Here is a 25,508-nt window from a genome sequence, read left to right on the forward strand (position 1 = left end):
TGGTACCTATTTATCTACTTGCACTGGCGTGCTTTCAAACTGCTAGGTTGGCAGGAGCTGGGACAGAGCAGCGGGAGCTTATCCTGTTGCACGGATTCGAACCGCCGACCTTCTGATTGGCAATCCCAAGAGGATCAGTGGTTTAGACCACAGCGCCACCCGCTCCCCTGCAGCCCCACGTACAACACATGACACTTGTCAAACTTGGATGTGATTATAGTATTAAAAAAACGGTGGATGGGCTATCTCAGTCTAGTTGGAGCTTCAACAAAAGGACGAAAGGCATAAGAGCATGAGAAAAGCCTCAGGCCAATGGCCCATCTAGTCCTGCATCCTGTTCTCACAGTGACCAACCAGGTGCCCGAGGGCCTGAGAACAAGAGCCCTCCCTCCTCCTGTGGCTTCCAGCAACTGGTATTCAGAAGCATTTACAGTCTCTGAGCATGGATGCAGAACACAGCCATTGTTTCTAGTAGCCACTGACAGCTTTCTTCTCTATTAATTTGCCCAGTCCCCTTTTACAGCCATATAGATTGGTGGCCATTATTGCTTCCTGTGGGAAGGAGTTCCATAGTTCAGCTATGCGCTTCATGAAGAAATCCTTTCTTTGATCTGTCCTGAATCTTCCAACAGCTTCTAAGAGTTCTGGTGTTAAGAAAGAGGGAGAAAACCTTTGTGCCCAGATGCCACTTGGGCACCTAAAGTAAGCGCTGCATCTACTGGCACCCCCAAACCATGAACCTGCTCCCCCCCTCAAATTTTGATGTACAGAAACAGTTAAATCTTTTTTTAACATAGGCGATGGGACTGTTTGTCCCTCCAATTCTCAGGAGGGCAGCAGGCTGGCTTAGGAGAGGCAGACAGCTCTGTCCTCCAAAAGAACAGCTGTAGAGGAGTTGATGCCGCTCCCTCCCCCTCTGCCTTGCTATATGTGGCAGCCCTTGGAGACAGGCCCTAAACAGCAATTGGTCCTACTGGTATCAAATGTGAGCTGGTGTGACTGTGTTACACCAGGGCTGAAGCCATGGCTGATGGGGGTTGTGGTGCAAAACATCTGGAGGGCACCAAGTTGGCAATAGCTGCTTCAGAAGGAGTGCTACCCACCCCAAGATCAGACTGCCTACTACCTCCTTCTCAGACGCTAACTCACACAGACTGTGCCGAAAAGAGCTATGGAGATGCGCATTATTCGTTGTCACTAGCTTAGAAGAGACAGAACTTAACCATTCCTAGCTTATAAATCTCTTAGAAGCTGGAGTTGGCACTTCATAACTGTCCATACACTGAATAGGCAAGGGGAAATCTTATAAAATGATGCCATTTACAGTACAGACGAGAAAAGTGTGTCTGGAAAAGATCAAGCAAAGCCTCAAACAATTGTGCCTTGGCGGAGGGTAGCAGATGGAACGGAGTGGAAAATTTTATGCTAAAATTCTTCAAGCTAAGAATTCATTCTTACCTGTTTCAAGTGTGTGTGTGGACCTCCCCCAAATTTCTTGAATATCTCAAATCCAGGAGCTATAACTCCCTACAACCAACCTCCTGACCCACAGATTCTTAAATGCAATCAGGGCCCCATTGCCCTCTTCTGCTGCTCTAATTGCACAGAAGGTAGCTCTATGAATGACTATCAGCCACTGGAGTTAAATGGAGCCTCCCTATATCAGCACAATATACTAGATTTGGGAGACAAACAACAGGCAGGGGAGACGTGTCTTCTGGCCTGTGTCCCAAGGAGGCAGATGACAGCATACATATAAATAAATGAAGTCATACTGCATTTACTGTAATAAAGCATACGGCATTCATTATAATATTTTATTGTTGCGTTTTAGATGGTTTTAAAAATGGCTTCCATTGCATTTCACTTTGGACATGATGAATTGATGGGAAAAGCCTATAAAAGGTTTAGCACTGCATAATCCCTTGAGAGCGTTACTTATTCGTTTTTGGGCTAATCAGAATTAAATTCCTACAAATGTGGCCAGAAAGACATCAGTGTTGTGAGCAGACGTGTTCCGGTGGTGGGGTGTCATTCCAAATGCGAGGGGGCATCGCAGAGAAAAGTTATCTCTGAAACAGCTCTGAGAACTGCGAGCCTTACAATTCAAATTATAAATGGAATAAGCAAAATAACTTAAAAGCTTTATGCTTTGCAGATGAGGAGGAATAAAATATTGGAATGGCAACTAATGCAGCTATATTTCTGCTCCTTGGTTAATTGGCACAGAGTGTGTGAGTGGGAATTGGATACTTCTGACTACATAACAATTGATTTTAATTCAAAGGGCAATCCATAGATTTAAGCACACATGCACGCACACCAGAGGAATCTTGCATGCTTGAGTTCAGATGCGGGTACGTTGGATCTGATGCGTATCTGATTGCATCTGATGGATGCCTGCAGTTCCTAAAAGCAGGGATATCCTAGAAACTTGGCGGAATTCCCACTGACATCTGAGATCATTGGAAGAAAAAGCAGGAAAGTCTGCAGAAATGAAATGATGGGGGACACACACACACACACACACACACACACACACACACAAATATTCTTTTTGCAGTATGGACAGCCTTTTCCAGAAGGGGGCAGCACTTATTCCTTATTATCTGATCAGAAACTGTCCGCATTGCTAGAGATTCCTGGAGAGCTTCAGTTCTCAAGCATCTCTGCTCAATTCTTTGCATCCTACGTCTCTCTCTGGGAATTAACAAAGGACTCTGTTCTCTCCCTCACCAGCAGACTTTTCTCCAAGGTGGTCAATCAACAAAATGATTTTTAGCTGATGGATCTGGGTTTTGGCCAGTTACTCAGTTAATAATCCATTTTATTTAAATTTCCCTCCCCTCCTCTCCCACAATCCAAGCACAGATGCCTTTTGAGGTCTTGAAAAGAAGTGTGAGGGTGTTTATAATTCAAAAAGGGAGGGAGAAGCTGCCACTTGCAATTAGACAGCCTTCTTTCTTCAAAACCTGAACGCTATTGATTCGCACGAAACGTTTTTTCAGCAATACAAACAACGGAACAGAAGAAAAAGAAGACCAGATCGATAGATTCATAAAAGAGGAAGCAGATCTGCACAAACAAATGAGGATTTATGAGCTGTAACATGGTTGAAAGAAAATTTTTGGGGAAATAAAAATAAAAACCAGCCTGTCAAAATTATTTGATGCTCATCGGACAGAGTTGCAACTGCACAACTGCCAACAAGGTCATCGGAGACCAGGGTTCAAATCCACCACTCAGCCATGAAGCTCACTGGGCGACCCTGAGCTCAGTTGCTGCCTCTCAGCCTAACCTACCTAACTGGATTGTTGTGGGGAATAAATGACAAAGGGGAGAACCATGTACACTATGGAGTTCCTTGGAGGAAAAGATATAAATGCAGTAAAATAAATACTGGAGGCGACGACAAGCGGGTAATGGTGATTAAAGCCCAATGTCAATGTTTTTCTTCCAAGACACAGCAATGCAGGAGAGGCTGAAATACAGACAAATGCCCTTAACTCACAGCTCAGTTAAAATGAGGGTTGTGCTGGCTGGGGCTGCTGGGAATTGAGGACCAAGACACCCAATTGGGGAAGGCTGAAGCAAAGATTGAAAAACCCTGGAATTTTTGGATTTATCTACCTTAACCACTAGTCAACACTCCCTCAGATTCCGCCCTCCTTTCCCCTAAGAATCCAGTTGTCAGGGCTCAACCTGAGGTCTCTCCTCAGAGGGAGGAGCAGGACCCTCCGGCAGATCCCCACAGGGTCATCGATCCCCGAGGGGCCAACCGATGACCCAGATCTCTCTGCTTGAAGACCAGCTCCAGTATCACGGGATCCTGGCTGGCTCTCAGATCCCCTCTCCACAAAAAAACTCCTACCCCAGAGCAGAGGGAATGGTGAGTCAGGCAGAAAGGTGAAGGTTGACTACTCAAGAGGAGGGGAAAGTACACGGAAGCATCATAAGAACATATGAAGAGCCTGCTAGATTAGGCCAATGGCCCATCTCGTTCAGCTTCTCAGAGTGGCCAAAGAGATGCCCCAATGGGGAAACCCAACAACAGGATTTGAGCACAAGAACACTCTCCCCTCCTCTAGCAACTGGTATTCAGAAGCATTCCTGCCTCCAACTGATGAAGCAGAGCACAGCCATTATGGCTAGCAGCCATTGATAGTCTTCTCCTCCAGGAATTTGTCCATTCCTTTTAAAGCCATCCAAGTTGGTGGCCTGCAGGAGTGAGTTCTATAATAGCTTAACTATATGCAGCACATAGTTAAACTATGGAACTCCCTCCCACAGGAGGGAGCGATGGCCACTAACTTGGATGGTTTTGAAAGAGGATTGGGCAAATCCACAGAGGAGCTGAAGACTCTCAATGGTTACTAGCCTCTTCTGGGAAGCCCTCAAGGAGGACCTGAGCACAACAGCACTCTCCTCAGTTGTGGATCCCAGTAAGTGTTGAGTGGAGGCAGAAAATAGCCATTGTGGCTGGTAGCCACTGGCAACCTCATCATCTGGCCTTCAGCCAGGGGGACTGGCAGGAGGGATGGAACAATCTCTTGCCAACCAGCTTATTCATCTGCATGGAGTTTCCAGTCACATTATGGCGACCAGGAAAGCTGTTGTATACAGAAGAGCTGGAAAGACTTTCCTAATATCAGCAGTGATACAAAGCAGATGCACAATTCCTTGGGGTGCAAATATGGCCTTATGTTATCCAAAAGGGATTGTCGGTGAGAATGATCTGGAGGCACCCACAGATTTAATAGCACCAAAATGTTATTTCTACTTACTGGCTGAAAACACACAAAAAAGAGTTACCAGTATTGTCAGAGGGGTTCAAAAGGACCTCAACAATGGCATGTATGGCTAAGAGCACAATCCTGCACATGCTTGCTTGGAAGTAAGTTCCATTAAGTTCAGTGGAAATAACTCCAAGTAAAATGTGTCTGAGATAGCCTCAGTGGCTATCCAAGTGGGCATGAGCTCCAAGTTCTGTCCATTCTTTATTGAGAGTAACTCCTCCACAGAAGGATTTACTTCTGAGTCAATTTTCAAGGGGTGGGGGACTTACTTTAGAAAGAAACTTTGCAAGATTGCAATTTTGTTTTGTTTTTAGCCACGTTTTGGAGTAGCAAGGTAATGTTTGCCTCTCTCTGTTTATGTGTGTGCTTTAAAGGAAGAAAGAAAACAATAGGTGCAAAGATTAAAATGTGTGGGCCTCCCCTTTCCGCAGTCAAAAGCCCCCTTCCTCGGCCTAGATCTAAAAATGAGGGCCCCTTTCCACCCTGCTCCACATGGACCCCATCGCTATCCCCCACCAGTGCCCCCCCCCGCAATCCCGCTTCCTAGCAACGGGTCTCCCAGGACAACCGGGATGAGGACCAACTTGGTACCAGCTGCTCTTTGATCCCTCCCCCACTTCTCCTGCTTCTGGTAGGTTGCAGCCTGGGGGGGGGGAGGGGAAGTTGCCTGGTAATCTGAAATCCAGACTTAAAAATGTGTGTGTGTGTGTGGGGGTGAGCACTCTTTTTAAAGCACAAAGGGTAGAATCGGATGTGAAAACAATACGGATTTCCTTTCCTGACACAGTGGGGCTGCCTGCCTCCCTGCCCTGGTTACTGAGAGGCAAAGGTTTCCCCAAAATCTTGCTCTTGGGTTAAGGTGCTCCATCACTCTTTCTGCCTCTGCATCCCGAAAAGGAAGCGGAGAGACTCCATCCCAGCTGCTTCAAAGACCAGGCACAGGCAACTCCCTCCCCCCAACCAGAGCTTGGGTAGGAGGAGCTTCAGGCGCTGGAAGGGGAGGGGCCAAGCCCAGCGGAGCCGTCAGCTCCGGAGAGCTAAGCCTGCTTCAGTCCGGAGGGGTGGGGTGGCGTCTGGGGGAAGAGATTTGATGGAGAGGCCAAACTGAAAGAACCCTGCTTGCAAACTGCTGGCTGGTCCCCTCCCAGCCCCTTGCCGGACCGCCAGGAAGGCAGGCAGAGAGACAAAGAGCCTCTTGGAGGAGGACCCAGGAGGACCGGAGGAAAAGAAGGGCGGTGGATCTGCAGAAGAAACAGGATCTGGGGGTGCCCTGAAGAGGTGTGCAAAAGGTCGTTGTTCCTGGAAGGGCCCTGAGAGTCTCTGAAGGCGCCAGGAATTAGATCCCACGTTCTGCAAAGGCAGAAAACGGCGGGCTTCAAGAAGGAGGGAAGGATAAACGGAAATCCAGCATCTAATGCCCTGGAGATGTCCCAACCCCAAAGGTTCTTGGGGTCTGAAAGCCAAGTCAAAAGATCTAGCACCGAATGGTCTGCCCACCAGGAATCCAGTAGGGTGGAGGATTAGAACCCGGAACTCCAAAGGGCACAGAACTGGGATATAATCTGGAACTGTCAAAGACTGGACAGCTAGAAGGGCAAGAAGCTAAAGGGTGGGTGGTGGAATCCCAGCCTCTTGGCTGGACCAACGAGCTCAATTCTGGAATTTCCGGGGTAAGGTGTTTTTTAAAAAAACAAACAAACAACCCCCCTCTGGATTCTTCAAGAACTGTGGATCTAGAACTAAGATCCAGAAAAGCAAGAGAGATATCAAGATCAGAAATGGACCATGTAGAACCTGGAATGGGCCTGTCCTGGGAGATCTAGAACCTTGGAATGAAGAAATCGAAGCGATCTAGACTTATCTGGAAACTGAGAGCTGAGTGGCATGGAACCCAGGAGTCCTGAGGGGTGAAGGGGGCCTGGAAGGAAAGTGGGGTGCATTCAGGGTCCAGGAACAGTGACTGGGACACAGGAGCTGGAGGGCAAAGCAGACTGAGCCCAGGCATTTGATTTGGGCATCTGCCACCTTGGGAGGACCTGGAGCCTCCGAGCCCAGGAAGGGTCAGAGGCAAGGTGGCCCAGCCTGAGACCTGGTGAGCGAAAAGGGTCAAAGAGCAGAGACCCTGGGAGCAGAGAGCACCCCGAGTCACAGAGAGCTCCACTAACAGCAGCATCTTGAGGAGGGTGGCACGGATGCCCTCTCCCATGTCTGCCTGAGCGCTGCAGCATTTCCTGAGTCTGATTCCTTTGGCTGGGGGGGGGGGAACCGACAGTGGGGGGGAAGGATGTTCTGCTGCCTGCGTCTCCGATGCCACCTCCAGCCACGCTGAACTTTTGCTTGCCACGCAGCAGCAGCAGCACCAGCCGCCGTGCAGGCAAGGGGGCTCCGGTGCGGTTGGGCCCCCCTCCATGGCACCCGGAGGAGCAGAGGGTTCAGGGGGCACCTGGGGGCCGCGATCCGGCCAGGAGAGCCTGAGCGAGAGGCAGGGGGCTCAGAGAGGCGGGGAGATGGAGCAGGATGGCCGCGGCTGCTCTCTGGGCCCCTGAGACACTGAGCAGAAGGTAAAAAGGCATCTGGGGCGAATGGATGGGGGGGGCAGAAATGTGATGTGTGTCTGTGTCTTGGGGTGTGTGTGTCTAGCTGAGCTTTGTGGGAAGTTGGGTTAGGCAGTGATGGCTCCTGGAGGGGGGGTTGTGGAGTGACTAATGTCCTGCAGAGGGGGACTGCAGAGTGTTTATTTAATTTTGGGGAGGGGGAGAAAACCACAAATGGGGTGCGCTGGTCTCCGGGGGGTGGTGAGGAGAGCCCCCTTTTAGCTGTCTCTGCCTGTTACAAACCCTGGAAAGGTTTCCAGAAAAGAAAAAGGAATCTGATCTCCCAAACCTCTTTTTCTCCCACTGAATCTCCTTTCACCCCTCACCCTTTTCCTAACCCATAAAGTTGCATTGTGATGGAAATGGTGGGGGTCCCTCTCCCCACTCCTCTTTTATTCTTCTCTGACCTTTGTATTTCCATCTTGATTAAAATCGGAGTGGGGTGCCCTTCCAGTGATGGAAAGCAGATGCTCAGTGGCAGGAAGGAGGTGGTGAAAGGGATCAGCCAGCTTCAAATTATTCCACCTCAATTGCATCCTGCCCTGGCCACTTGCCCCCCTCTTCTTGTGGCACTAGTAACAACCCCCCTCCCTTCTCTGGCCATCTGCAACCTTTCACCTGCACCAGCGGAGAGGCAGCGGCTGCTCCCAACTCTGCCACTAGGAGGCCTCATTGTGCCCGGCAGGGCCAGGCTCTCCAGCCTGGAGCAGAGAAGGGAGTGCCCTGGGGGAAGGGGGGGGAAGGAGAGGGAGAAAGGGGCGGGAGAGGGAGAGATGGAGGTAGATTTGTCATCTGCTGCATCAACAGACAGGCAGAACCAAGCGCAGCTCCAAACGCAGACTAAGGTCTATATTTATGTCTGGGATTTGGATTTCAAGGTGGGGTGGGGGCACCCCAGTGCTGGCAACAAAGAGCGCAGGTGTTCTGGTTGCCAAACTGAGCATGGGAACATAGGGAGCTTCTGCTGAGGGTCAGGTCAGCATTGTCTACACTGGCTGGCAGCAGCTCTTAAGGTTTCAGAGAGGGAGTTTCTCTCCCTGGAGACACCAGCAGGTATTGAACCCAGATATGGTCCTTTCCCTAAACTTGTCAGCTGCCAATGATCCCCAAACACCACCCCCACCATCCTGACTCCATCCAACCACTAGACCTCGTTGCCTTCCCTGAGCTGAGGAAGCAGGGGTGCAGGTTGCTCAGCCTCCATTGCTTCAGCTGACCATCTCCTAAAAGTCTCTTGCCAAACAGCCCAGTCCCCAGAGGCAACCATCCTGGCTCTCTCTAACCTTTTGCTTTCGTTTCTTAACCCGGAGCTAGGAGCAGAACCCAGGAGTCCTGGGAGCCAGTGACAGCGACCACACCAGCTCCTTGCTCTGAGCTAGAGGCTAGAAAGTCCTTGGGGGCTGACTTCTCCCCCCAACCAACCACCCCTCCCTGCCCAGAGACATGAACACCTTCCAGCAGTCTCCATTTCCACAATGCCCTTTAATTCTCACTAGCCTGGGGAAATCAGAGGGATTTTCTTCTTCTAAGGGAGTTATAAATTAGGTGGCACTCCAGTCTTCCTTTTTCACCTTGACCCTGCCCTTCCCTCCTTTCCCAGCAGCGCAGGATTTAGGGCAGCTTGAGCAGCTCCCTGAACAGGGCGCCAAGCCAAGGGGGCACATAATAACAACAATAACAACAACAACAACAACAACAACAACAACAACAACAATGCCTATGTTTATATGGGTTCCTACTAAGAAGATCCATTAAAAAGGCATCTGTACCAAAATGAGTTATTATGAAACTAAGAAATATTGGTGAGGGGTGCCAAATTTTGTCTTCGCTCAGGGCACCATATTACCCAAGTCCGTCCCTGTTCCCTTACAGAACTGGAGGCAGAACACAGGGGCATTGGGAGGGGGGCTCTTGCTGAGCCTGGTGTTGAACTGTCTGCTCTGGTTTGGTTCCCAGGCTTCAGGCAGGGACAGGACTCCTTCCCATCATAGGTTAGCTGAATAAAAGTCCCCCCTCCCATCTCTGCATGAGAGCAAGGGGAACATAGGAAGCTGCCTTATACTGAATCATACCACTGGTCCATCCAAACTAGTATTGCCTGCAATGACTGGCAGCAGGGGCTCTCCAGGGAGTCTCTGCCAGCTCTACCTGGAGATGCCACTGGGGATTGAACTTGGGACCTGCTGCATCAAGGCGGATGCTCTACCACTGAGCTACAGCCCTTTCCCAAAAGAAAAATTCTAGTCCTCATGGTTCTGAATAAAGGACCAATTTAAATAGGAACAGAGGAAGATGCTTTATACTGAATCAGGCCATTGATTCATCTAGCTCAGTACTGTCTGCACTGACTGGCAGCAGCTCTTTGGGGTTTTAGGCAGGGATCTCTGCCAGCCCCACCTGGGGACTGAACCACAGGAGGTTTTCTTGATATAAGGCAGATGCTCTACCTCTGACCCGGCCCAATCACCTTCTCAATCTGGCCTGCAGATGGTCCAGGAATCAGCATGTTTTTACATGAGTAGAATGCATCCTTTTATTTAAAATGCATCTCTGGGTTCTTTATGGGGCATAGGAATTTGTTCACCCCCCAAAAAAAATATATAGTCCGGCCCCCCACAGGTCTGAGGGACAGTGGACTGGCCCCCTGCTGGAAAAGTTTGCTGACCCCTGTTCTAGTATAGCATCCTGACCACAAACAGCCCATCATATGGTTTAGGAAACAAGCACACATATGCTAGGTATGAAGTCAACAGCCCCTCCTCTGCTGTTCGCTCTTTCCCAAGGCAACTCTTCCTCTGAGGTAGACAGTCTCTGGACATGGAGGTTCTATCTAACTTCTGCAACAAAATAGCTGTTGATAGCCCTCTTCAGCTCCGTGGGATTTAATCTCTTCCCCTTTAAAAGACACTGCATCTTGGAGCAGTGAGTTCCACAGGTAGTAATTTGTTGGGATGGTTGAGGCACGCATACCGCTAGATGGAACATATCAATGAGCTGCTGCATGCATGAGACACTTCGTCATCTAAGCTGCCCTTCTCTTATGCAAAAATGCACACAAGTATAGACATTTATAGGTCCACAGCAAACCCCTCTGGCATCTCTTTGGCTCCAACTATCCTTAGGACTGAGGAAAACCACAAAAGGGGTGGGAGGAGATGCCAAATCTGCACATCTGCTGGGCATCTCACAGAGCATTGCTGCAGGGCCAGATACGGACTCTTGAGCATCGCAGCAGGCAGAGACGAGAGGCTGTTGCTGCGTGGGGCGCCTAGCAGGCAGGAATAAAAATAGGCGCAGCATCTCTTATAAGTCTGGCTTCTCGAAGCGTAGGAAGTGCGAAAACTTTTGAATGATGAAGGGCTGTCTTCCAGCGATGTGAAGAAGAGCTCTGTGTCGCCTGGGAGGTGTGTGCCACACTGGCACAAGTGTCCTACACTGGCCAAGATGGGTTTGGGAACAGAGATGACCTGCCCAGACTGGTGTTCCTCATAAGAACCTGTTGAATCAGGCCAATGGCCCATCTAGTCCAGCCTTCTCTTCTCACAGTGGCCAGCCAGATAGATGTGTGTGGGGAAACCGCAAGCGCAGTACAGGACCTACGAGGCCTGGCTCATGAATGACCTGGCACCTAGTCCTGTTTCTCCACACCTGATCACACTCGGCTGCCATCTTGCTTCCCAAGGAGGGTGATGACCTGAAGCAGAGAACAGAGCATCACTCTGTCTATGCTCAGAGGTTCCCTCTATTGCTCTGCAATATGTTTCAGGGCTGAGCCTTGACGCTGATGAACACTCTGGCTTTCCCTCTTCTGCCCACCATGCAGATGTTAGCAAAGAGATGGGGGAGGGAAAGAGTCCCACCAGGGTTGAGGGTTCAAGTCTGAGAGAGCGCACACTTTTGCTCAGTCTCTTTTAGCTTGATCTGCCCTGCCATCTTTTGAGCGCTGAGACAATACAGAATCTTTAATCCCTCCACCTGGCCGGCAATTTGCAAAAGGTCCCTGGAGCTGTCACCTCTGGCGTGCCTGACCCATCGGCCACCTGCATTCTGGGAAAGCAGCTAGTGCAGCCGGCTTTCAAGCTTTCCCAGTACGTTTCCGAGCACAATTCAAAGTGTTGGTGCTGACCTTTAAAGCCCTAAACGGCCTCAGTCCAGTATACCTGAAGGAGCGTCTCCACCTCCATCGTTCTACCTGGACACTGAGGTCCAGCACCGAGGGCCTTCTGGTGGTTCCCTCACTGCAAGAAGCCAAGTTACAGGGAACCAGGCAGAGGGCCTTCTCGGTAGTGGCGCCCTCCCTGTGGAACGCCCTCCCACCAGATGTCAAAGAGAACAACAACTACCAGACTTTTAGAAGACATCTGAAGGCAGCCCTGTTTAGGGAAGCTTTTAATGTTTGATGTATCACAGTATTTTAATACTCCTTTGGAAGCAGCCCAGAGTGGCTGGGGAAACCGAACCAGATTGGGGGGGGTATAAATAAATTATTATTTATACCAGGGTTCAAATCCCCTTCTCGGCCACAAAGCTCACTGGGAGACCTTGGGCCAGTGCCTGCCTCTCAGGCTAACCTACCTCACAGGGTCGTTGTGAGGACAAAATGAGGAGCCACCACCTCCAGCTCCCTGGAGTAAAAGGTGGGGTTTAACTGCAATCAATCAATCAATCAATCAATCAATAGGATAAAACTAAAATGATGTGCATGTATTGACATGTAACAGAGAAAGTAACTCCCCCAGCTTTTAAGATTTAACATATAGAACAGCTTTCCCTAACCTGGGGGGTTTCCAGATGTTTGGCCTAAGAACATTAAAGCATAAAATCCAGCCTTGCTGGGATCAGGCCAATGGCCCATCTTGGCCAGCATCTTGTTCTGACAGTGCAAGTGGGATCTGAGCGTAAGAGAACTATCCCCTTCTGTCGACTCCAGCAACTGGTATCGAGAAGCACTGCTGCCTCTGACCATGGAAGCAGAGCCATCATGGCTAGCAGCCATTGATAGATAGCCTTCTCCTCTATGAAACCACACAGGCTACCCCTGCTTTAGATCGTAAAATATATTACTTTATAGAATCATACGAGTTGGAAGGGACACCATGGGTCATCTAGCTCAACCCCCTGCAATGCAGGAATCCTGCCCACAGCCATACTTGGGTGGGTTCAAACCACCAACCTTCTGGTTAACTGCCAGATGCATTCACTATTAACTTCAAAATGTGTCAAGCCTCCCCTTTCCACCAGGCCTGTGTTTGCTGACCGCTTGTGCCCCTTCTGTTGAGTGGGGCTCTGCAACAGTGACCCTGGATCCTGCCCTGACGGCATCCCACATTCTGTCTGCTGTTCCCATATCCATCCTTTCCCTAGTACGACCAAGAAACAGGGCGTAGGATGCAGCTGTGCAAATGAGGTGGCTCTTTATTATTATTAAATTTATGAAATGCCTTTTCTCAGCAGATCCCAGAGCAGGTTATAATAATTTAAAATCCAGATGTGCGAAGAGTTAAAATGTACTACACTCACAGGAATTGGCAAAAGTCAACAGCTGCGTAGTGAAGGGGCCCAGGAGCATCTCTGTGGAGAGGCAGTTCTACTACTTAGGGGCTGCCACAGAGAAGGCCATTTCCTGGAATGCCAGCACCCCAAATCCCTGAGAGCGGTGGAACAACCAGGACTGGCCCCCTCTGCTAATCTCAGCACCGAGGGTGTCTATAGGGAAGGAGGCCATCTTTTGGGAATTTGGGACTTGAGTTGTTCAGGGCTTTCAACACTAATGTGAGCAGCTTGAATTGGGCCTGAAACTGTTTTTAAACAGGGGTAATAAAACTTGAGAGCTAAAGTGAGTAATCTGGCCGCTGCATATCCATCAATTTGTGACAGACATTTTTGTGCAATATAATTTGTGCTTTGATGAAGATCCTCTAGTGCTCCCCCCCCAACCCTGCTTTCCATCTATCTCTCCTTTTCTTCTTACTCAGGTTTTCCTTCTTATTTGATTATCTCTTCACTGGGCATATGGAAATATGGATGGTGGTTGGATGTGCAAAAGATTCACATCTCTCTATATCTAAATATATATTAATGACTGGGAAGATTTGAAATAACAAGGGCTGTGTCAAATGAATGTTGGGGGTATTAAATGGGAATGAAAATAATGTTTTTTAAATGTTTAAAATTAGGAATATACTGAATTGCAGGAAGCTGCTTTATACTGATTATACTGGTTATACTGATTTATACTGATTTATACTGATATAACCCCTGATTATTTTGATTATTTAATTTCTATATTGCTTAATATACAGGGGAGTTGCTGCTTACTCAAGGGTTATGTTCCAGGCTGCAGCATATGTCACTGGGATGTACAAGAGTGGGGATTCCCCCACCCTGCCCTCACTTCATTCTGCCCCCCGTTGCCCCATTTCATTGCCAAAAATGGTGCACATGTGTGTGGTCATGTGTGACCCAAAGACATGCAAATGGGGAGTTTCCTGTGTTCAGTATCACCTGTATTAAAATATATATCTAACTGGTGTACAAAAAACTAAAGTAACAACAGCAACTTAAAAAAAATGTTGCAAAAACAAGCACATATAAAAATGCTACATTAAAACAAAGTTACTAATATATAAAAATCTATTATCAGTTCCTTTTCCTTCTAACATACCCTTCCTCTCAGCCTCTGGGTTCTCGCCCAGGATCCAAACAAACTCTCAGCTCACCCACGAAAGTCACACAATGAGAAGAGTTCCAGGAAACAGGAGATATCACCCTAATTTCTAAGTCTGCACTTGATTTTTATGGGCAGGCCAAAAGTGGATGGTACTTCCTCAGCTGTGTCCCATTCAGCTGCACTCTCCACACACCCAGTTCTAGGTACAGTGGTACCTTGGGCTAAGTACTTAATTCGTTCTGGAGGTCCATACTTAACCTGAAACTGTTCTTAACCTGAAGCACCACTTTAGCTAATGGGGCCTCCTGCTGCTGCCGCGCCACCAGAGCACGATTTCTGTTCTCATCCTGAAGCAATGTTCTTAACCTGAAGCACTATTTCTGGGTTAGCAGAGTCTGTAACCTGAAGCGTATGTAACCTGAGGTACCACTGTACAGCAGGTTTGTTGAATTTCCCAGCAGATCCAAAAGATGGGGAAAAGGCTCCCTGCACTCTCAGCTCTTTTGTCACCCTCTGCCCTCTTCTCCTCCACCTGCTGGACCAGCTAGCATGGTACTGCCTCTACTGGCTAGCAGTGGCTCTCCAGGGTTTCAGACGCAGGTCCATCCCAACCCAAACTGGAGATGCCAGGCACTGAACAAGGATATTCTGCGTTGATAGCAGATGCTCTACCCACCACATCATCTCTGTCATCTTAAAAAGCTTCTGGCCCACATGGTTATAAATAAAGGCTGGTTTAAATGGAAGGTTGTCTTCTACCGAGTCAGACTGCTGGTCCATCTAGTGAAATTGAGATGCTGGGGACTGAACCTGCTCTGCAAATGAGCTACGGCCCTGCCCCAAATTAATCTGATGCACTGGCAAGTACGCTCTGCAATTAATAACAAATGTAAACAATCATGTACAAACATGTATAAAAAAGAGAAGAGATAGAATTAGATTAATAGACTAGAATGAAGGAATGAAGAAAGGGAGCAATTTGCCACCTGACATGAAGTCCTCTGTGAGTCCCCAAATTCCCACCTCATGCCATCATCAAGCCAACCTTCTTTCTTTATTCTTATGTTTGTGTATTTTTTTATTAAATCCTTCCAACATATAACATAAAGATGAATAACGAAATATCCTGCAGTAACCCAGAAGCTAATGTTTAGGCAATACATGAGAAATAGCCAAATAAAGTTCTGATCCCAAACTACTATTTGTATGGCAGGTGATAAACAGTTCAAGTTAACCAAAAGAGTTTATGAGGCGAGTCCTCTATTTTCAGTTTTAGCCATGTACATAATAAAGCTGTGCCATTCAACAGCGATGAGTCTTTGTGCTTCAGGCCTTGCGCTTGTTTTATCCTGGGATTCTTCCACAAGTGCTGTTTTGTACCGGTTTGTCAGAGAAGCCCCTTCTAAGTTCTTCCAGTATCTCATTCTGATGAGTTTGAAAGGACTTATTAAAGGTATAGACTGCAAGTTAACCTTGCTTTCTGTGAAAAGACTGAGGAGACCCAGCTTCGGATATATAGGGCTTATCCGCACTTCCTCTTGTCCTGCTGTTTTTCTCTGGGAAAGTCGCTCTTTAGCGCTCAATCGGAGCAAATGGCAATTCGGGATTTCTCCGGATTGACGTTTGCTCCAATTTAGCACTAAAGAGTGGGTTTTCCCTGGGAAAAAAGCACGGCAAGGGGGAAACCACCCAGACCTATGCCCAGAAAGTGAAGATCAAGTGGAAAACTGCTTGGATACAGGCTTTCTAGGCATGGGACGAGTGGAAGTGTGGATGAGCCCTTCGAGATGTTTGGTCCGGTAACTGCTTTTATTTCATTCCCTCCTTCTCCAGGGCTTGCCAAGCCGTCTACCATGGAAAGCCTGCTGCTGCTGCTGGTCCAGCTGCTGATGGTGGGACGTGCGTTGGCCCAGGTCGAGGGCTGTCCCTTCCACTGTGTGTGCCAGAATCTCTCCGAGTCGCTCAGCACCCTCTGCGCCAACAAGGGCCTGCTCTTCATCCCGCCCAACATTGACCGCCGGACGGTGGAGTTGCGGCTGGCCGACAACTTCATCCAGGTGGTGGAGCCGCCCGACTTCCTGAACATGACAGGCCTGGTGGACCTGACCCTGTCGCGCAACACCATTGACACCATTCGCCCCTTTGCCTTTGGCGACTTGGAGAGCCTCCGCTCGCTCCACCTGGATGGCAACCGGCTGACCCAGATCCAGGAGGAGGCCCTGCGTGGGATGCTCAACCTCCAGCACCTCATCCTGAACAACAACCAACTGGTGGACATCTCGGTGGCCGCCTTCGACGACTTCCTGATGACCCTGGAGGACCTGGATTTGTCCTACAACAACCTGCACCGGGTCCCCTGGGAAGGGATCCAGGGGATGCTCTGCCTCCACACCCTCAACTTGGACCACAACCTGATCGACTTCATCATGGAAGGGGCCTTTGCCGAGCTCTACAAGCTCTCCCGCTTGGATATGACCTCCAACCGCCTTTACACGCTGCCCCCCGATCCACTCTTTGCCCGCTCTCAGGTCGGGGTCATCAGCCCGACCCCGTACACCTCCACCATTGTGCTCAGCTTCGGCGGGAACCCCTTGCACTGCAACTGCGAATTGCTGTGGCTGCGCCGCCTGGTGCGGGAGGACGACATGGAGACCTGCGCCTCCCCTGCGCAGGTGGCGGGCCGCTACTTTTGGTCGGTCCCCGAGGAGGAGTTCACCTGCGAGCCGCCCCTCATCACCCGCCACACCCACAAGCTCTGGATCTTGGAGGGCCAACGGGCCACCCTGAGGTGCCGGGCCATCGGGGACCCCGAGCCAGTCATCCACTGGGTCTCCCCTGATGACAAAATCATGTCCAACTCCTCCCGGACCATGTCCTTCCGCAATGGCACGTTGGACATCTTGGTGACCACCATCCGGGACGACGGGGCCTACACCTGCATTGCCATCAACGCTGCAGGGGAGTCCACGGCCACCGTGGACCTCAAAATCATCCCCTTGCCTCACCGGGGGAACGGCAGCATCACCGTGCTACAGCAGGACCCGGGCTCCTCTGACATTGCCACTTCAGCCAAGACATCAGCCAACGCCAGCGAGGGGGGCTTCGAGAAAAGGGTGGAGGTGTCTGACGTGACGTCCAGCTCAGCGCTGGTGCGGTGGGTGGCTGACAAGTCGGCCTACGCTGCCTGGATGTACCAGATCCAGTACAACTGCACCGTGGATGACACTCTCATTTACAGGTAAGGTGTTTGCGACCGTGCCACCTGGGACCATGATCCCAAGGAACTCTCGTTATGCCTCTCAGCTGCTTTCTCCTTCACTGGCTGCCAGGTGGGCCCAGGGACCAAGATTTTACTGTTTCCGTCTGCGAGCAAGAGGTTTCTGGCACTTCAAATTATAATTTTGTTCTCCCAAGACCCTCATGAAGCCAGCCTCCTGGATTATTGTGAACTCCAGCTGCTCACTGCTGGGCTCAGATCCTCCTTGTGTGAGCTTCCCAGGAGAGGCATCAGGATGGTCACTGTGGGAACAGGATGCTGGCCTCTGGTCTGATCCAGCAGCCAGGCTCTCTTCTGTGGTCCTTCCTCTTTTGCTCCTTTCCCAGGTGGAGAGCAGCAGAGACTGGCTCAGAGTAGCAGGGACAGAACTTCACCCAAGCCTCTGGATGCTGCTCATTCCAGGGAGCAGCTCTCATCCTGTCACCTGAGCCACTCTGGAGTGATTTTCCATAGCCGGAGCCGACATCCCTAGCCCTCTTTAAGATTAGTAGCTAACCAAGGTTGTTGCCCACAGCACAGGAAGCTGCCTCATACAGAGCCAGACTGTTGCTCCATGGAGCTCAGGATTGTCTACACAATCAGTAGGCAGGGAGTTCCGAAGTGTAGATTCTGCTACACTAAAAGATTGAGCTCTTACAAATCTGGAACAGTATTATGTGGCACCTATAACACTGCCAGTTCTGCTGACTGAAGTAGTCGAGTGGGTGCATACCAGGTAAGGCAAATTGGTCCCAAGTTCTTAAGGGTTTTATTTACTAATAGCAACACCTTGGCACACACATTTCAACAGGCCAGGGTCACGGAAGGCTGCAAGAGGCCATTTCACATTTCCAGAGGCTGATAACAGGTTTCTCGGGCGTGAACCTGCTGGAATTAAGTCCTGCTTTAAAAACGGGAAGCAAAACTGTGCAAAGAGAGGTTTGCTTATCTGCTCCGCGATCTTCATTTTCAACCAGTTCCAGCAACACCACCATACCTCCTCCCTCTGGCCTTCCTCCGACAATCCCTCTTTTTAAAGTCACTTCATGTGGTCAGGGAAGTCAGGAGAGTGTTAGGGCAGGAAGCAATGCTAACGGGACCCTAGGGAGATGTTGTGAGCCTGGGCAGTTACAGGCAGCATGAAATATACATGGGTTGTGAACAGCTCAATGCCCAAGACGCATGACAAAGAGCATCTGCTGTACATGCTCCAGGTTCAATCCTCAAGGGCATCTCCTGGCAGGGCTGGAAAAGACCCCGTGTCTGGAAATCCTGGACAGCCACTGCCAGTCAGTGCATAGAATACTGAAGATATGTGGACCAGTGGCCTGACTCTGTATGTAAGGCAGCTTCCTATGCCACCTGGCTCAGTTGTACAGGAGGTGGGAAACAGAGATCCCCCCCCCGGATTGGAGGCTGCACCCCATTTTCATCCAAAAGCATGAGGCCATTTGAAGTCCACTGTCTTTTGTTCCTGGAAGCTCACAGTCCAACTTTTATGCATGTTTACTCAGAAATAGGCCCCACTTTATTCATAGGGGCTACTTCCAAGCAGGGCTGCACACTTAACTTTTAAATAAATGGTGTTCATTTCTTGGGTACACATACAGCCCAACACAAACTTGTCTGCTTAGCTGGCCTAAGTCTGCAGCACAGAAGGCTGTTTGGACAAAAGTTCTGCATTGTGTTCCAAGGTCTTATTTAGTTGCAAAACAATGCATTTAATTATTGCAGAAACCAATTAGTACACACACTTGTCGGGAAATATATGAATTCCATACTGGGAGACTTGATTGAAATGAACTGATTTAAACCAGCAATTTTCTAGGTAATGCTAGCTATTTTATTTATTTAAAAGCATTTATAAACCACTTAATTATTTTTTTAAAAAAACCTCTAAGTGGTGTACAAGAACAAACAGCATCGTTAAAACAAAAATGCAACCTAAAACCAATAAAACAGCAGCATGAAAGCAAAGAACAAGAAATAGAACAGGAATGCAGGGGATTCAAATACATAAATCAGGGTCTAATCTGCTGCGTCAGGGAAAGCCTGGACAACAAGGGTTGTCTACAAGACCTCTGAAGCAGCTGGTGGCTGTTGCTTCACATGTGGCAGAGGGAAGGCCATTCATAGTATAGGGGCAATGATGGCAAATGCCCCTTTTTGGGTCACCACCCTATGATATTCTGTAGGGTGCAGTGTCAGAAGGAGAATTTCCCTAGATTTCTAAGAGACCCTAAAGGGTCTTCCAGGTAACCTGAAATCATAAGTTATTATTGAAACTAGTTTGCTCTGCAAGAAGATGGCAAGGGATGGCAACTGTGCTTCCTGACATGTTTGTTTTCTACATGCAAGGAGGTCACCCCCACAACTTCAGAAGACCATTGAAACCTGCAACATCCCCTCTAACTGCAGCCTGGAATGTGCATTTTATTGGGATGTTTGTTCCAGGGCTTGCATCCCCCCTGATTCCTCACAATGGTTGATTTGGTGATCTAATCTGGATTTGAATTTGTACTTTAGCAAGTGTGTGTCTGTCTGTGAAGCATGACCAGTGACAAAGGCCACAGCCTCAAGGCTCTTGTCACTGAAACAAATCAATTACAACACTGACAAGATTAGGAGTCTGTATGCAGGCAAACACTGAGAGATGGGGAAAGCGAACAGAGCCTGGCTGCTGCATCAGACAGAGGTGGCTCAATACAACCCAGTATTGTACTCCGCTTTCCACAGAGGTCAGCCAGAGGCCTTAGGAAAAGAATCCTACAAGCAAGGAAAGACAGCAGCAGTCCCATTGCCCTGTTTTCAACGGCTGCCCCATATTGACTGCATTACAGTAGTCTGATCTTGAGGTTGCTAAGGCATGGATGGCAGTGGCCAGTCTATGCGACTTCCTGGGGCGCAGCACCCCCAAGAATCACCTCCCAGAATGCTCTCTGCCCTCACGATGTAAGAGAGTGCCACTGCTGCAATGTAAGAGCCAGTGTGGCATAGTGGTTAGAGTACCAGGTTAGGTCCTTGAGCTCAATCGCCATCTCTCAGCCTAACCTACCTCACAGGGTTGTTGTGGGGATTAAACCACATAGGCCACCTTGAGAAAATAACTGCCTCCTGATGCATCCCAGGGTCTCTGCTTGTAAGCAGGGTGGGGTAGGGTGGGGGAGGTTGGTGATGGATCTGGGGGGCTGGAGGTGGGAAGTGGGAGGGTGAATTGAGTTTAGAGGTGGAGGGCAAAATGGTTTTGAGAAATGCTGGTTTTGAAGTCTGAGGCAGGGTAGCCTTAATTGCCACAGGTTTTTTACCCATAGGGGGTTGGACTAGATGAACCCTGGGGATCCTATCCTAGCCTACAATTCTATGGTTCTACGACATGCACAAATATGCATTCCTGAGAAGCAAAATGACCACACACAGATTTGCAACAGGCACCAACATTCAGTGCTTTCTCCTCAGGTTGTGCTCCCTGTGGAGCAACAGCTTGGCTCCCCCCCCCAAGTCCCCTGAGCACCCTCTCCTGCACGTCCTCCCCCCACTGCCCCCCTGGATCTGGTTTTGGCAGCAGCTGGGGCCTGGGTACACCCTTGTGGCACTCTGAGCCCTGACAGCTGGATCCCCCCCCCCAGGGCTCAAGCCTAGATCTGCCACAGCACACTGATGTGCATTTGTGTGCAAGGAGGAGACAGACGAGGACATTTCTCCCAGGTTCCATTCAACTTAAAAATGAACATGACATAAGAGCGTAAGAAGAAGAGAGTGGCTGCCGGATCATGCCAGTGGCCCATCTAGTCCAGCATCTCACTGTGGCCAGCCAGATGCCCGTGGGAAGGACATGAGCTCAAGAGCCCTCTCCCTCCCTGCAGTTTCCAGCAACTGGTCCTCAGAAGCATTAATGCTTCTGATTGCGGAGGTAGAGCAGAGCCATCATGGCTGGTAGCCATCAATAGCCCTGCAGTCACTCGCCTTGCCTCTGAAGTGGAAAGGGCACCCAGACTTTCCATTCAGGGTGGAATTCAAGCCAGACAAACCTGGGGAAGTAGGACAACTTTGCCCAACCTGGTGCCCTCTGGATGTTTAGGACAACAACTCACACCAGCGCCAGTGTGATATGGCTGTGCAAAAGATCTGGAGGTTGCCGGTTTGGGAAGGCTGCCTTTTGACTTGCCTGTTGAGGCCAGGCCAGAGGATCAACTGAGCCTTCAATGCTGCTTACGTTCATCTGGCTCTAAGGACAGGCAGTGAGGTGGTTGCTTTGGGCAGCAGTTCCTGTGGGGCCATCTTCTTGCTGTCCCCAAGTTCCAACCATTTCCATTTGTGGGAGGAGAGATGTGCGTCTGACACGCCCTCTACTGGCCACCCTTAGCTAGCCTGTTGCCACCAGGACAGGGTAGGAGGCTATCGGGTCACTAGTGTTGAAATTACATCCTGCTGGCTCCTGCAAGTGGAATGGGGAAAGGAGAAGCCTTCTTGTCCCTCAGCCTCAGGCAACAAAATGTCTTGTGAGAGGGGGCCCTGGCTACAGCAGACTGGAGTTCCTGTTCCACTGAAAGCCAGGCTGCCTCCCAGGTCTGGGAAGACCTAGGAACCTCCTACAGCCTGCCAATCCACCTGCTCCTGTGCCCTTGCAGACAGATGAATGCAAACATTAAGGTTTTCCTTGCTTTTGTACTTACGATGAATTGCATCTATCGTCTTAATGCCCATATTCCCAGTGTGGAGAGATGTTCTTTGGAGCTCTCCCAATCCTTCCGTGTCTTAACTCCTCTGAGCACTTTGGTGTCATCAGCAAACTTGGCTCACTTCTTACTGCTAATGCTTTCAGGTACAAGTGAAAAAGCCGAAGTCCCAATATTGAGACCCTTGGTGGGGGAGGACCCTGTTTTTCTACATTCCTCGGGTGCGAGCTGTCCATTTATTCCCAATCTCTTTTTCCTGTTCCTTAGTTAGTTGCAGACCTGCAAGAGCTAAATTTAGCCAGGTGGCTTTGGTGAGGCAGTTTGCCATATTCCATACAGACTGGAGGGAAGAATATTGAGTTTCACTTGCAAAAAAGCTGCAGAAGGGAATGACGAGGTGGCAATAATGGCCTGGTAGCTCAAGAGATTGGGTAGCTTTAACAGAGTGTTGGGCTAATTCATGGAGAAGACAATGGCTATGCTCTGCCTCCACGATTGGAGCCAGCAATGCTTCTGAATACCAGCTGCTGGAAACCACAGGATGGGTGATCTGCTTCTGTGCTCAGGTTCTGCTTGCGGGCTTCTCATTGGGGCATCTGGTTGGCCAATGGGAGAACAGGATGCTGTACCTTTCTGATCCAGCAAAGGTACTTCTCATGCCCTTCTGAGATGCCTACTGACGCCTTCTCTCCCCCTCTCCGCAGGATCATCCCTGCCACCAGCCGGCATTTCCACCTCAAGCATTTGGTGCCCAGCGTGGATTACGACCTGTGCGTCTTGGCCATCTTTGATGATGCGGCCACCTCCCTGGCAGCCACACACCTTTTGGGATGTGCCCAGTTTGCCACGCGGGAGGCCTACCCGGACTGCCACTCGCTGCACGCTCACTTCCTGGGCGGGACCCTGACGGTGATCGTAGGGGGCATCATCGTGGTCACCTTGCTGGTCTTCACTGTGGTCATGATGGTGAAGTACAAGGTGTGTGGCAGTGCCCATGGCAGCCTGCCCAAGGTCACCAACGTCTACTCGCAGACCAACGGTGGACACCCCAACGGCCTGCTCCCCCTGCGAACACCCCCCAAGGAGCGGGGCCCCAAGCACCGGCGGGTGCGGGCCAAGGCTGCTCAGCCTGAGCGCAGGACGGGAGACAGGGTGGGGGGAGCAGCGTGGGGGCCCCCCAGCACCCCCGCCAAGACCAAGCGCAGTAACTCCCTGGACATGGGAGACGTCTCCTCCAGCTCCTGCTACAGCTACGCCAAGCGCCTCAGCTTCATGTGGACCAAGCGCAGCCAGTCGGTGCACGGGATGCTGGCTCAGTGCGCGGCCTCCGAGGGCGACGCCAAGCGCCTTGGGCCCTTCCTCAATGCGGACGAGCTAGAGGAAAGCGTGGTATAGCGCGCACGCCCCCTGGGCTGGAGGAGAGATCCTGCGTGTGCCACAACCCCACCCTTGTGCGTCTGGCAGTGGGTATCGGGCGGCAGTCGACACCTGGATCACAGCTGCTGATGGTGGGGGGGTGTGCTTAAAGGAGAGCCCCTCATGCCGCGACTAAGGTGGGGGTGTTTCTGGCTGTGTAACGGGCCCTGGCCTGGCTTGGGGACCAAAACAATAGAGGCTAAAGGCTTGAGCCCGGCTCAGGAGTTCCAGCAACAACAACAGCCTGACTCCCTGCTGGACTTTCTCCTGGGCAGTGGGGTGGGGGAGGGCGAGGTTGATTGAAGGAGAGCTGCTGCTCCGAATGGAGGGATCCAACCTCAAAGGGAGGGAATGTCGTTTTTGTCCAGATTCGCAGGAGATTGATTAATCGGAGCTGAAAATGGTGGTGTGTCCATTTCGTGAGGTCGGGGGCACGTAAATCAATTGGATGGGGGTGGTGTCCTTTTTTAAAAGTAATAAGTTGCCAAAAGAAAGAAGAAGAAGAAGCGAGAAGAAAAAGGAAGGCGGAAAGAGGAAAGAATTCTGTTAAAACAACCCCCAAATTAGTCAGTGTGTGGAAGGCAGGAGATTAAATAGGAAAGTGAATATTATGGACAGGTTTGTGTACAATCTGTTCTAAAAAACACCCCAGGGTGGGTGCAGGTTAAGAAGGGGAAATCAAAATGCCACACCAAGTTAAACCAAAACTCTGTACCAAGGAAAGCTGGAATTCTGAAATGTGTATAAATGGGAAACATTTGCATAGATCTGCTTATTATTATTATTACTGCTATTTTGCCCAGTTTCTGATGGTTGCATGATTTTGTGGGGGAAGGATGGTTCCAGATTTCCTCAAGGGGCTTTGAAACACACTTCAAAAAAGAAAGCAAGTGTGGCAAACAATAATTTGTGTGCAAAAAAAGTATTGAATTAGAATCAATGTTTGAAATGGCGAGCTCTGTAAAGTACTGACGGGAGAGTCCTAAAAGTTACATAACCCTACACAATTCACATTTTCCTTAAGATGCAGAGTTATTGATTTAAGTGCACCTGTTTATGGAGTGTTAGGGAGTTCTAACATTTCAGGCAATGAGGAAAGGAATGGGGCCCTTGGGCTTCTCCTTGTACCCCATATCCTTCACACTGCTCCTGAAGCAATGGAGGGCCAAACCACTGGGTCCGTCTAGCATAGTGCTGTCGACACTATCTGGCAGCAGCTCTCCAGGGTGTGAGGCAGGAGGAGGGTGGGCATTCTCAGCCCTACCTAGAGATGCTCAGATGGTTGCAGAATGTGGGAGAAAGCCAGCTGCAAGAACTGCCTGCTGCAAGGGCCCTACCCACCCTGGCAGATGGACAACCTAAGCTTTGTAAGGAGGCCCAGCCTAACATAGCATCGTAGAGTTGGAGGGGACCCTGAGGGTCATCTAGTCCAACCCCTGCAATGCAGGATTCTCAACAACCAGCAATCTTTTTTGGGGGGGAGGGGATCCTCATAAAAATTGGTTCGGACAAAAATACTCCTCCCCCACATGGACCCCAGCATCCCACAGAATAGGTGTCACACAGACCCACCTGCCAAAATTCGGGTGGTGGAGGGGTGACACCCTGAGTCTGTGTGGATGGGGTGGGAATCCTGAGCAGGCAGCCTGGCCCAGGCCATTTTGTGGCTCTGATGCACAAGGTGCTGTATAGAGTAACTTAGGCAAAAGCCCAAATTCCCACCCCTGGGAGCTTTGCTGTCCACGCCTGTACTTGCTTGTTTGTTTGACCATGTCAGGTTGCCAAAAGACAACCCCAACAACAACTCTGAAAGAGAGACCGGAATTCTGCAGCAGCCGCATGACTCCTGGCGGCTGAGACCTCGGCTACCCTTTTCCCTGCTCCAGCGGTTTCCTAGCACTGCTGAAAGACCGCAGCAGCAGCGGCAGCAGCTTCTGGCTCCCTTGACATGCCGACTCACTGGCTCTGTTTCCCTGCAGGGCCAGTTCAGTCTTTGAACGAGGAGGGAAAACTCAAGAGCTGGGGGTGGTTGCGCTCAGTGTGGCTGTGATATGGCCCTGCAAGGGGGTTTCAGAGCAAAACTGGCTTAGGCACACAGGG

At 50.0% G+C, this 25,508-nt stretch overlaps 2 protein-coding genes across 17 annotated transcripts in view; one reads left to right on the forward strand and one right to left on the reverse strand.

Annotated features, from left to right (window-relative positions):
- The window catches only part of PC (pyruvate carboxylase), a 259,664-nt gene that overhangs the window by 22,139 nt on the left and 212,017 nt on the right, over positions 1–25,508 (reverse strand). The gene's annotated exons all lie outside the window — the stretch shown is intronic.
- Positions 5,492–24,173, forward strand: LRFN4 (leucine rich repeat and fibronectin type III domain containing 4). Its single transcript, XM_083478287.1, has 3 exons — positions 5,492–7,357; positions 15,894–17,298; positions 22,697–24,173. The coding sequence occupies exons 2-3, from the start codon at positions 15,914–15,916 to the stop codon at positions 23,385–23,387; spliced, it is 2,076 nt and encodes a 691-aa protein (XP_083334413.1). The 5' UTR covers positions 5,492–7,357; positions 15,894–15,913; the 3' UTR covers positions 23,388–24,173.

The sequence above is a fragment of the Podarcis liolepis genome, assembly GCF_965112155.1.
Source record: "Podarcis liolepis genome assembly, chromosome: 15".
Classification (NCBI taxonomy): Eukaryota; Metazoa; Chordata; class Lepidosauria; order Squamata; family Lacertidae; genus Podarcis; species Podarcis liolepis.